This window comes from Malaya genurostris, chromosome 2 (genome assembly GCF_030247185.1).
Source record: "Malaya genurostris strain Urasoe2022 chromosome 2, Malgen_1.1, whole genome shotgun sequence".
NCBI lineage: Eukaryota > Metazoa > Arthropoda > Insecta > Diptera > Culicidae > Malaya > Malaya genurostris.
Window position 1 is genome coordinate 50,466,114 of NC_080571.1, and position 12,992 is coordinate 50,479,105.

General features: G+C 36.4%; 1 protein-coding gene across 1 annotated transcript in view; it reads left to right on the forward strand.

Moving 5' to 3' along the window:
• The first annotated feature begins 5,711 nt into the window (after positions 1 to 5,711).
• LOC131429718 (uncharacterized) overlaps positions 5,712 to 12,992 on the forward strand; it is a 92,010-nt gene continuing 84,729 nt past the window's right edge. Inside the window, exon 1 of the mRNA XM_058594032.1 lies at positions 5,712 to 6,328. Within this exon, the coding sequence (XP_058450015.1) occupies positions 5,712 to 6,328 (617 nt within the window). The remainder of the gene's footprint in view (positions 6,329 to 12,992) is intronic.

Below are 12,992 nucleotides of genomic sequence, written 5' to 3' on the forward strand. Positions count from 1 at the left end.
GGTTGCTATGTGTTTGCTTTCCCAATGACTACAACGCTTTTCAAAAATGCAAAACAAAAGCAGACTGTGATCTAATTCGTGAATAATTTCACATTTTGGAATTGTAAAAAATAAAAAAGGAGCGTAGCTGATTTTAACATTTCCATAGTTATTTTTATTCACTGGATAAAATCTCCCAAACAAGTTTCAGAACTTTTAGATAAATCAAATCTGTGCAATTTATTTTCATACCATCCGTCGTTTTTTGAAATACTTTCTAGAATATTATTTTCAGTGCAAAATAAATCCAAGCTTCCCTTGTGTCAAATTTTGAATTGCGCCGTAGGTTAGATTAAATTTAACTACTCGAGCAAGTATTTTTCTCGAAATGTCAAATTATAATCTACAGGTTAAAGTCATTCGCTATGTAGTTCACAGTGAGTTTGCGTATTTATGTAACATTTTTTTTTTGTTTCTCGGAGATAGCTTATCCGAATTTCTCTAACTAAGATTTAAATAAAACTTTTTAAAATGCCATAGAATTTCTAAATTTAATCTTGATCCACCAATTCTACGGATTGCGGAGATAATAAGTATGAAAAAATGCCATTTCATGAGTGTTTAATTTTTGTTTTCAGAGAAGACCGCGTAAATAGTAGTAATTTCTTTGGAACTGATTTTAAAGCCTCTCTCGACTGTAGGGCCTCCTAGGAGATGATCAAATAATTTTACTTTAGTCGTGCTGATTCTCTGTTTCCGGTTCCAGAAGTAATAGGCATCAAAAATTTGAAAAAGAAACTCACATCGATTTCTCAGAGACGACTAGGCCGATTTCCGCAGAATTAGATTCAAATGATAAATACTTCAGTTCCCAGGTTCCAGTTTTGGAAATATCGGAAATAGTGGTCACATTCAGAAAACCCTGTTTTAATCCACCTAGTGGTGTAATGATGCCTTTCTCATGTATAATATTGTGGTATTCTGTTCAAAATTTTTCTCTTCGATTTTTGAAAAAAATACAAGGGATTGCTTGTGCATGAACTAGTATAACATACAGAATGAAACAATACTTTGCTCGCGTAGGTTATTCTTAACAAAACCAAGTGAGTTCACTATTATATGCCCTTCCGGCACCGGAACCCGAGAACCGGTATAATCGAAGTCGGCTCGTACGGACACCAACTAACATGACGCACAAACTCTACTAGTTTTTATTCAAATTGTGAAGATTTCATACAATTTTACCATCGCACTCTAAATGACGATTTAAATGTTTGTTGTATCCGAAAATAAGCAGTAATTTTTGGTAGGACCGTAAGACCTTTCATTTCAGCCTATCAGGAATCAGGAATCAGAACAAATTGGCTCAAATGGCACGTTCCCCTTGATATTTGGAGATTTGTGCCTTGCCATCAATTTGTTTTTAGCATCATTTTCCCGATATATAAGAGGGAAGGATTGAAAGGAAATGGTAAGGGTTGGACTAGGAGGATGGGAAAAATTGACGACACAAAAACACATAAAAGCAGAAGTAAATTCTGCACCCCTAAGGGATGCTGAACAATCTGCTGAGGATCACATTTAGTGGAAGCAGAAGGAAATTCTGAACCTCTACGAGGTCCCGAACGGTCTGCTGTTAATAAAACCTCCAACCCCCGAGAGGATTTAGAGATCTTACAAAAGCGACACCATTCTGCACTCCCGGAAGAATGCAGAACGACTCGCAGTATGTACGAGCAGAAGTAAATTCGGTACCCCCCAAAGGATGCCAAACAATCTGCTAAACCCTATTTAAGGTGAATACAGAAGGGATTCATTCACTCCAGGAAGAACGATGAACCCTTCTGACTATAGCTCCTTACCACATTGGGTGAGAAACGAGAGAAGCTCCGCATACACAGACTCAACCATGTATGGAGAACCAAAAACCCGGATACGTAGCTGCGTCAATGCGGGACAGTTACATATCAGATGATATGAAGTACCATAATCGCATTCACATAAATCACACGAATAATACTCAGCACGTTGAATAGTAGCCATGTGATAATTGAGTTTGCAATGTTCTGTCAGAGCTCTTACCAGAATACTGCAATGATGCTTGGAGAAATGCAGTAGACACTTTTACATTTTCAGATTTAAATCTGGTAGAAATGCTTTTGTCTGAGCGAAAGTTTGCAAGCTGCGCCAGTAGCTGGCATGTTTGGATGCAGCCCAAGAACGTATCTTGTGCTTTATCCAACTAGTTGAAAGTGGTAAAGCTGGTTCAGGACCAACGAAATCATTCGTTGCACCAGCTCTAGCCAACTCATCAGCCCATTCATTTCCAGTAATACCAGAATGGCCGGGTACCCATAAGAAGTAAACAGCATTTGAAATGCTGAGGTCTTCAATTTGAGTTCGACATGCGATCACTAGATTCGACCGTGAGTCATTCGAACTGAGTGCTTTTAAGGCTGCCTGACTGTCGGAACAAAAATAAATTCGTTTACAACAGATCCTCTGCTGAAGTGCCGATTGTACTCCACACAGAATTGCGTAGATTTCTGCTTGGAACACAGTACAGTATCTACCAAGTGAAAGAGACTGCTCCAGCCTCATTTCACGACAGTAGACACCAGCACCAGCACGACCATTCAACAGAGAACCGTCCGTATAACAAACTATGTGTTCATCAAGTTGTCGTTCCAGACAATCATTCCTCACGAAGAGGATAGCTCACATGGAATGTTTTGAAAGGAAAACTGCATGTGAGAGTTAGGTCACTAGGAGCGAGTAAATACTCATCCCATGTAACCATTTGAGACCACAAGCGAGTGTGGCTGGTAGCATAATCTAATGGGTTACTGTTCCAAAGCCCTGTAACCCTAAGACGGTATGCACAAGACAATGCTTCTTGTTTTAGGAACACATGTAGTGGTTTAATGCACAGTAGCGCCTCTAGAGCAGCAGTAGGAGTTGTCGTGAATGCTTCTGTCATCGCCATTAGGACCATCCTTTGGAGATGATTTAGCTTTGACTGAGCTGTCGCGACTTCTCCTTTCTGCCACCATACAAGACATCCATATGCTAAAATTGGTCTAACAATAGTTGTGTAGATCCAATGAATATATCTGGGTTTGAGTCCCCATGATTTTCCAAAAGCTCGTCTGCATTGGCCGAAAGCCATGCAAGCTCTTTCAATCCTGAAGTCAATGTGAGCAGACCAATTCAGTTTTGAGTCAAGAATAACCCCGACGTATTTAACTTGATCGACCACAGTGACCTCTGAACCAAAGAACTGCAACGGACGAGCTCCTGTGATTATCCTACGATGAGTGAAAAGCACCATTGATGTTTTGCCCGGATTTACAGATAATCCAACCTGACAACACCATTGTTCAACAGATCGCAGGGCTTGCTGCATTAAATCAAAGAGAGTGTTAATGCTTATACCGGTCATCAATATATGATAATCGTCGGCAAAACCATAAGTCGGAAATCCAAGGTTATTAAGTTTCCTTAACAAACCATCAGCGACTAGGTTCCATAAAAGTGGGGATAGTACACCACCTTGAGGAAAAACCCAAGATATTCCGTTTACGACTGCAATGTTTAACCTCCTGCAGCCATTCAGCCATCGGCACGGAAATACACCTTGACTTAGGAGTTCCTATTTTTGTGGCCTTTTACGACATGGAACAGGAAACCAGTGGATCAATTCTTGGTAAAAAAAAATTCCGCCGGATGCCACACGGCTTAGCTGTTTGGTGGACTTATACCACCGGTACAGGTGGACCGTAGCGTTATTCTTAGCCAGTTGGGAAACCGCTACCGACACTACACGGCTATCTAGGCTGCTCAGAGAGGGAAGTTAACATTGCTAAATATATGCTCCAACACAATTTCGCTGTGGATGCCTTTTCCGTCTGCTGCCCACCGTGTTAAGTTGAGTATATTGAATACCTATTAGCTGGTTATTTTTAATCTACGGTGACTAGCGGGCCAATTTTGAAATATCAGCGAAACATTTCTCGGAAATGTTTTTTGATGCGCTTGTATCTTGGTGGTTTGTTGATGGATTTGCCACACTTAACTTGAATCGAAAGTATTACTTCAATATTGTACGCTAAAAAAGAGCTTGTTTTGTCGACGGGGTCGTGTGCATACTGCAATCTCCATCTACACGCGAAACGGTGGCTTGCAAATGGAATCAGTTCGAAGTTCAAGTTAGCTAAAACGTTTTGTGTAAACCAGTATCAAAAAGGAAAATTGACGTCTGATTTGTTTTTTTTAATCATAATTTTGAGCGCGTGCAACTCAGTTATGTTGATAGATTTTTCTTTAGTCCGTTCGCATTGACACATGTTTACATGTCTCGGTGATTTTAGAGGGGATTTATATGATACAACTCATAATCGGTTCGATGTTACTTAAAAGTGTATAGATGTAACATCATTGATCTTTATTGTATGATTCAAATCAGAACTAAACTCTACCAACAAAAATGGAAATGAATGAATTTGCATAAGTTATTATAAGCGATACACTATATACGTATAACAGTGATTATTACCGATACAAATTCTGCGGATTTTTTCGCACATCAACCAATCTTTTTTTTATATATTTTTATATATCATTTATACCTGGCTTCAACCTACTAATGGTCTTTCGCCGTGTTTCTGCGGAGTCTAGTTTTTGTAAGCGTCTACAATGAACCCCTGAAATTAGGTACAACTAAACATACGAGAAATAAAAAAAAATACTTTCTGCATATTTAAAACAAATGTTAGCAGCGATTTTGACACTAGTTATGCAGTCCTACGTCAACGGTTAGAACAACCCCCCATCGTAGTGCCTTGTAGTTTTTCTTAATATCTCAATAGCATACATATTAAGCATCTCACGAGGCTGGTTAATGAATATCCATCTTCCCGTTTACATGATATCGGTCGAAGTTGAAGTCTGCTACACACAAATGATATTTTAAAATAAATAAGACTGGTCTCAAGCGCGCGAACCAAAAAATACGGTAGATGATGTTTTATTATAAATATCAGAAGACAGTTTAAGTAAGCTCCCTTGAACCTGCAGTAGAAACCGATCAATGTAATTACTCGAGCAGCTATATTAGTAGTAGACATTTCTTGTAACTCTCCGCAATATGCTTTCCGGTACAGACAAAATTAGGTCATATAATGAAATTTTACAGTTATGGTTACGTATCTAGGAATTGAAGCAATAATTAAATTTGTTTTGCCTATATGATACTAAGCCAACAATAACAATGTTTTCTTAAGTTCAGTGAACTAATCTATTAAAGTAAAATAATGTCTGCGTTTATCAAATGCCAATCATTTTTTCTTACTTGTCGCTTAAAATCAAAATGTGCACGGCGAAAAAGGTGTTGATTCTTCTTCAACTATTTTCAAACGAATGGTACTTAAAATGGGTATACAGTCTGAGTTAGTTCACTGTAAGTTACAAGATAATTGATATTTCTCAATTGTTCGAACCTTCCTTCACCAAAAGTAATATCATTTCATTAACGTAAGAAATACATTCTTTATTCATAATTAGCAGTACATAATTGCCGTTATAGAATTCCAATATTTTTTCTCAGTGTTCTGATACATAATTGACACTGGTTATTGATACATAATTGACGCAACAAGCCTTAGCTAAATACTCACCAAAAAGTAATTCATTAGTACTACTGGAAGCATCGTACAAAGAATACACCTTCAATCATGCGATGGTTCACCGTGACCAACATTTACGAGTCCATCGGTCCACTGTACTATCCGTTGAAAGCGTTCGGATTGGCTGCGATTCCGTACAATCAAATCTCCACTCGAAGATCCACTGTGGCCCCGTGGCTATATCTACTGGTGTTCGTAGCTTTTTACAGCTACATTGCTTACTTCTGGATGTTCCTGAACCCATTTCAGAGTAGATACCGATCGTTGATCCTGGACCGAATCGAAGACCTTTACACGCTAATATTTTATCTATTGGCGGTGGTTGGCATCATGATGTCCTATTTGATGCGTTATAAAATTGAAATGATACTTCGCTACCAGCATGAAGTGGATTCAGTCCTGCTGCAGTTGGGAACTAAAATGCAACATGCTAGACATCATCGTCTGCTGACGGTGACAGTTGTGTTGGTGGTCGTCATAACTGTCAGTATAAGCACCGGATACTTTCGAGTTTTTTCGTACTTCATAAGTGTCGATCGCCACACTTATCAACGTCAGCTGGCTTACACGATTTATATGAATTGCTTTGAACTTTCCATAGGCTCGGGAATATTTTCAGTGTATTTGTTGCGGAAAAGATACGCTGCTGTCAACGATACGTTCAGGTAAGTGTGCTTTGATGTTGTCATGGGTTGCTATGTGTTTGCTTTCCCAATGACTACAACGCTTTTCAAAAATGCAAAACAAAAGCAGACTGTGATCTAATTCGTGAATAATTTCACATTTTGGAATTGTAAAAAATAAAAAAGGAGCGTAGCTGATTTTAACATTTCCATAGTTATTTTTATTCACTGGATAAAATCTCCCAAACAAGTTTCAGAACTTTTAGATAAATCAAATCTGTGCAATTTATTTTCATACCATCCGTCGTTTTTTGAAATACTTTCTAGAATATTATTTTCAGTGCAAAATAAATCCAAGCTTCCCTTGTGTCAAATTTTGAATTGCGCCGTAGGTTAGATTAAATTTAACTACTCGAGCAAGTATTTTTCTCGAAATGTCAAATTATAATCTACAGGTTAAAGTCATTCGCTATGTAGTTCACAGTGAGTTTGCGTATTTATGTAACATTTTTTTTTTGTTTCTCGGAGATAGCTTATCCGAATTTCTCTAACTAAGATTTAAATAAAACTTTTTAAAATGCCATAGAATTTCTAAATTTAATCTTGATCCACCAATTCTACGGATTGCGGAGATAATAAGTATGAAAAAATGCCATTTCATGAGTGTTTAATTTTTGTTTTCAGAGAAGACCGCGTAAATAGTAGTAATTTCTTTGGAACTGATTTTAAAGCCTCTCTCGACTGTAGGGCCTCCTAGGAGATGATCAAATAATTTTACTTTAGTCGTGCTGATTCTCTGTTTCCGGTTCCAGAAGTAATAGGCATCAAAAATTTGAAAAAGAAACTCACATCGATTTCTCAGAGACGACTAGGCCGATTTCCGCAGAATTAGATTCAAATGATAAATACTTCAGTTCCCAGGTTCCAGTTTTGGAAATATCGGAAATAGTGGTCACATTCAGAAAACCCTGTTTTAATCCACCTAGTGGTGTAATGATGCCTTTCTCATGTATAATATTGTGGTATTCTGTTCAAAATTTTTCTCTTCGATTTTTGAAAAAAATACAAGGGATTGCTTGTGCATGAACTAGTATAACATACAGAATGAAACAATACTTTGCTCGCGTAGGTTATTCTTAACAAAACCAAGTGAGTTCACTATTATATGCCCTTCCGGCACCGGAACCCGAGAACCGGTATAATCGAAGTCGGCTCGTACGGACACCAACTAACATGACGCACAAACTCTACTAGTTTTTATTCAAATTGTGAAGATTTCATACAATTTTACCATCGCACTCTAAATGACGATTTAAATGTTTGTTGTATCCGAAAATAAGCAGTAATTTTTGGTAGGACCATAAGACCTTTCATTTCAGCCTAAGATTGGAAATAAGGGTTTTGAGACCAGTTTACAACATTTTTCACGGTTTTGTTCCACCAGTTTAGGTGACGGTGTACAATATTCAACACACTTTACCCTATAACTTCTGAACCGGAAGTCGGATCCAGATGAAACTCAGAATACCTCTCATTTGAATCTAAGTTTGTGAAAATCGGTCAAACCATCGCTGCGAAGAGTGAGTGAGATATATTGTGGAATATATCACCACTGTTTCCGGTGCTTCCGGAACCGGAAACCGGGAACCAGGATAGCCGAAATCGGTTTGGTTAGTTGCCTACTGATAATGGCTATCGATTTGTGTTGTTTTGAAACCAGTTTAGAAATTTTTTTACGTTTTTTGTCTCGCCGGTTTAAGTGACGGTGTACAATATTGAACACACTTTACCCCGGAAGTCGGATCCGGATGAAATTCAGGAATTCCGTATGGGGCCATGAGGCCTTTCATTTGAATCTAAGTTTGTCAAAGTCAGTTCAGCCATCTCCGAGAAAACCTAGTGAGATTATTTGACACATACACACTCAGACATTGCTCAGCTCGATGAACTGAGTCGAATGGTATATGGTGCCATATAAATTGGTCGATTTTTTTACGGATCCGCCTTCTGGTTCCAGGATTATAGATTGACAAGCGCTCAAAATTTTAATTCCTTGTTTAGAGTAATAGGTATGTTAGTTAATTGCCAATAACAGATCCGGTTCCCAAATTCCGGTTCCGAAAGTGCTGAAATAGTGAAACTCATTTTCTCGGTGATGGCTTAACTGATTCGAAAACTGTTTCATTTTGAAGGTTATACTGGCTGATGCACAAACTTTTTTGTCTTCTATCTAGGTTCAGTAAAAAATAATGTTGAATAAGAGTCAGTGTCATTTCGCAGATAGCCATTTCACCGAGAGCCGTTTCGCCGGAAGGGTTATTTCGCCGAATTGACCGCTTCGCCTAATCTTGCAATTGTCTTAATATCGTGATTCAAATTGATTTAAATAAATAAAAATGAAAGATGATAGCGTTAACGCCCATTTTGTTAACCTACAACTATACTTCTTGGATCAGATTGACTTCCCAAGATAGCTTCTTAACTTTATTAGCTACTAAGCATCAAAGCATTTGCATAAGTGTATCTAACAGGCAAATTTTTGTGGTACTATCCGTTTACTGAGAGAAAGTGAAAAAATATGTAATGCAATATGAATAATATGATGTATTCGAAATTACTCTTTGGGCGAAATGTCCCTTTCGGCGAAATGACCCGCTCCCGTTGAATAATATTACATTAGTAAACAAAGAATAGGAGTTTGATGAGAAAGGTATCGTTACACCACTAGGTGGATTAAAACTTTTTTTTCCTGAACACCCTCGCTGCGAGTTTTTAAGCATTTTTTGCACACTATTTTTCCGCTTACGCATTGCAAATCAGAGATAATAAAAGTCATTTTCATTGACTTAAAATATGTGAAAATGACGAAACATAAATGTCACTTTCAACTCCACTTGCAAATTTTGAGAAACTGAGATCCATGTCCAGTCAACGAAAAAGCGGAATATTAACTATTAAAATGTGCTATTTCTTTCAATTACCCTTTCAGTCATTTCCGGTTTTCAGTGCATATGGTATATTTTGCAGTATCGATATTCAAACGAAGCTTCAAGAATCGATAATAACAGAAAACGATACAAAATTATTTCTACCTGCCGAAGCTCGTTTCTATAGTAGTTTTGGTTTTCAAAGTGGTCATAGAGTGGAATAACTACAATTTTTAGGTATAGTTGTTTAGTAAAAGACGAAAATGTTTCCTCCCTCTTCATTTGCCTGGAATGCTATTATTAACGAATGAGAGAGTTTAGAAAATAAAATAAAACTGTTAGATTGTCTTCATTTCACGCCAAAACAGCAAACTATATAGATCAAGTTATCGGTAATTGTATGTCTCATTCAGAATACCTGATTTTTGTTTATGTAGTTTTGTTCATAAAAACAGAATTCAATGAAGATGAAGATCACTATGAGCACAGTAATGTTTTTTATGTGGAATGAAAACTGTAGTGCTTAAATGACTTAAAATGTTTTTCACCGAAGCTTTAAATATTGCAAATGCCTTCAGATAGTTTTTGTAGTGATTTTTTTTAAAGGAACGTATCGAACTAACATAAATTTTTCGTATTAATAGCAAGTTCAACGAGATATTGATGTGTTTTTTTTTGTATTTTTTTTAATCATGGAAGAACGTTCGACTTTTCATTTTCGGGGTATATTTTGTTGGATGTCCAAACGATTTCCTGAAACTTTTTCTTGCAATCCATTTTGTGCAAACAACATTTTCCGAGTTACAGCAATTATAAGAAAGTACTTACAAAATATACATTCCACCGGTTCGGATAGTAAATGGCAAACGACCTTTGCCTTTACTTTCTGACATATCAAAGACTCGGGTGACTCGTATGGCTAAGATGCCTAAGTTCGACTCCTCTGGTAGAAGGTAAAAGTTTAGATACGAGAAGGCTTCTGCTTACTTAAATGACCCTTGTCACGTCTCACTTTTCCGCACTTTATTCTTCACATCCTTACTCTTCCTTGAGTACTATGGCTCTTTAATTTCATATTCTCTCTCTTCTTATAATCTCTAGTTAGTTTGATATCGTTAAAAACCGAAAAAACTGAACATAATGTCGTTTTCGTTTTTAAATTGTATTACACCGGTGTAGCGAAAGCTGCACTGAAACCGTTCATTTTTGCCAATTGCACTACACCAGTGCTACACTTTTTCTGCACCGACCCAACTGGTGTTGCACTCATCAAAAGTTTGGTGTAGCTCTATGCAATGGAATCGTGTATGGTAGTCAATGGTTACTGTTTATGTTTTCGTCATTTTTGTTCGTTTATTCATGCCTCAGTGTAGCACTGCACCGGTGTAGTGCAAAATAAAAACGAAAACGCCATAAAGTCATCGGTTTGATGCGCCAAAAACGTGTGCAAAGTTTCATCCAGAACAGAGCAAGTGGATCCTGATGTTGTTCTCTACTGACAATTTTATGGGAAGTAATATTACTAAATATGATGAGAATGCTCACTTCTGTTGTCTATTTTCAACCCTTTCTGTCAATGCTACAAATAGTATCTGACGGTTTTTGGAAGTTATGACCGGGTAAACATTTGAAATCTGCCCCCGAATAGAATTCATATCATCAGACCATATTTCAAAGAACTTGGACTTGGGACAATTTTCCCAAATTTTAACATAATCAGAGATGATTGAGGAAATGACAGGTATATTTATATAATTTATGGCTTTCTTCACGTTTCGCCTTCGGCTCATCAGGTCTTAAAGCTCGTTTTGGTTCTAGCCATCAGAGAAGATATTGCATCTTGGTACAATATTATAAAAAGTCGTAACATAAATAGTGTAAACTTTGCGTCTTCTTAGCGACTCTAATTGAAATGTTAGACGGAGATGGCAGTTCAGTTTAAACTGCTTTAAGCTTTAATGAGCCGAAGCCGAAACTTGAAAAAAGCGGAAATAAAATATGTGCTCTTTTGTACCATTAAACCCCTGAATATTAAAAAAATTTCTCTTTTTTGCATTAAAAATACATGAATATTTTACGAAACATTGAAACATCTCTTATTTAGAAAAAATTACATTCAATCATGCGTCTCATTAAAATTCTTTTAGAAGGAAACGCATGGTTCATAACTATTAGAACTGATCAACTCCAAGCTGTTAAACTCCATTTAGATGTAGAAGTTTCAAGCTTAAACTATGATAAAAAACTTTTTATGGTCGCTCCAATAATACTCAAATTTGTACAAATCCACTCAAATCGTTCGTACGCGACTTTTTCTACGTAAAATTTCAGAGTTATGTGCATTATGCAAATCTTTGAAACTAAACGGTTTTAATACAAGTTGTCAAAGTTATGCGCCATATTTTGTCTTATAAATGCATGAAACATCGAGATCTGGTGTTATCTCTTTTTTTTAAATCGACTCTCGGATATTTTTGAAATATTGTTGTCTTGACGCTAATTTTCTTCTAAATTTCATTAATCAAGATCTATTGGTATCCAGAAAAAAAAAACTTCAAAAATGGCTTTTGAAAGAATATAGAATTTTCTCTGAAACAGAATTGATTTTTGAACTTCTTTATCGAGTTTACAACAGATCTCGAAGTTCCATGAAGTTTCACATCTTACGAAAAATACTATTGCCAAAGTTATGCCGTTTTTAGCTGAATTTTCGAAAGTGCTTTTATATTAGCATTTTTTTGTTCAGTTTGTTCAGTATCCTTCTAGAAAATCACAATTAATGGAAATTGTTTTTCAAGAATTATAATTTTGATGAACAGCGAGGTGATATTAGAAGCTTAACACAAACTACTAATGTACTCATGAGTCGATGAGAAATCGTTAATATTAGAAAATTAGACTTGTGCATTTCTCATAGACTGGCTATCTACGAGGTACCAAATACTACCAGGGACCTATACCTATGCACAGTGGTTTAAATCGACAAAAACGTGAACTTAACTCTCTAGCGGGTAAACCGTTGTTCCGATATACATTTTTTCTTTGAAGAATTCATTCACAAAAATATTCCTCGTGATTTGATCACAGTAAAAAATGTGCAAAGCCTACTACGATAAAAGTTCATTTCAACAACTTTTTTTCCTTAAGAGATAGAAAAACGATGTCTTCTACGAAGTTTTAGAACTTCTAACGAGAAAAAACTTTGCTATAGGTCTTTCGGATATATGAAGCATTTTCGTTTGAAACCACTTAAAATCACTTTTTTGTGCATAATTATTCTCAGTGTCTACTATGTTCGAGACAATTACTAAAAACGTAAAATTTCACATTTTTGTTGAAGACTGTGCACGGTTTGGCCTTTTTCTTAAAAAGTTATTTAACATTTAAGCTTTTATATACACTAAATTTACCTACTAATAGGAAGCAGGGTCGCAGACCAAAAGGCACATGCATATACTTTTTGGAAAGCTTAAATGAAGTAATATAGAGTTACGAAGTGTGTAGCGTGGCCCTTTAAAATTGTGTAAATAAGACAACGAAATATAGAGTGTTTTTTTACCATTTTCTTAGCAAAAACATTTACTGAAACGACTATTATTGGTTTATTAAAATGAACTTTGTAGGAAATCGGTCATTAGTGTAGCTTTGGTGTAATGACTGAATATAATTTCATGATACATTCTTGTATGCAATTGATTAAACTAAAGAAGCATGTTTTACTTATTCTTTTAATAGAATATTCCTTATCCGTTCTTTTAATTCCAATCCAATTCATTTCA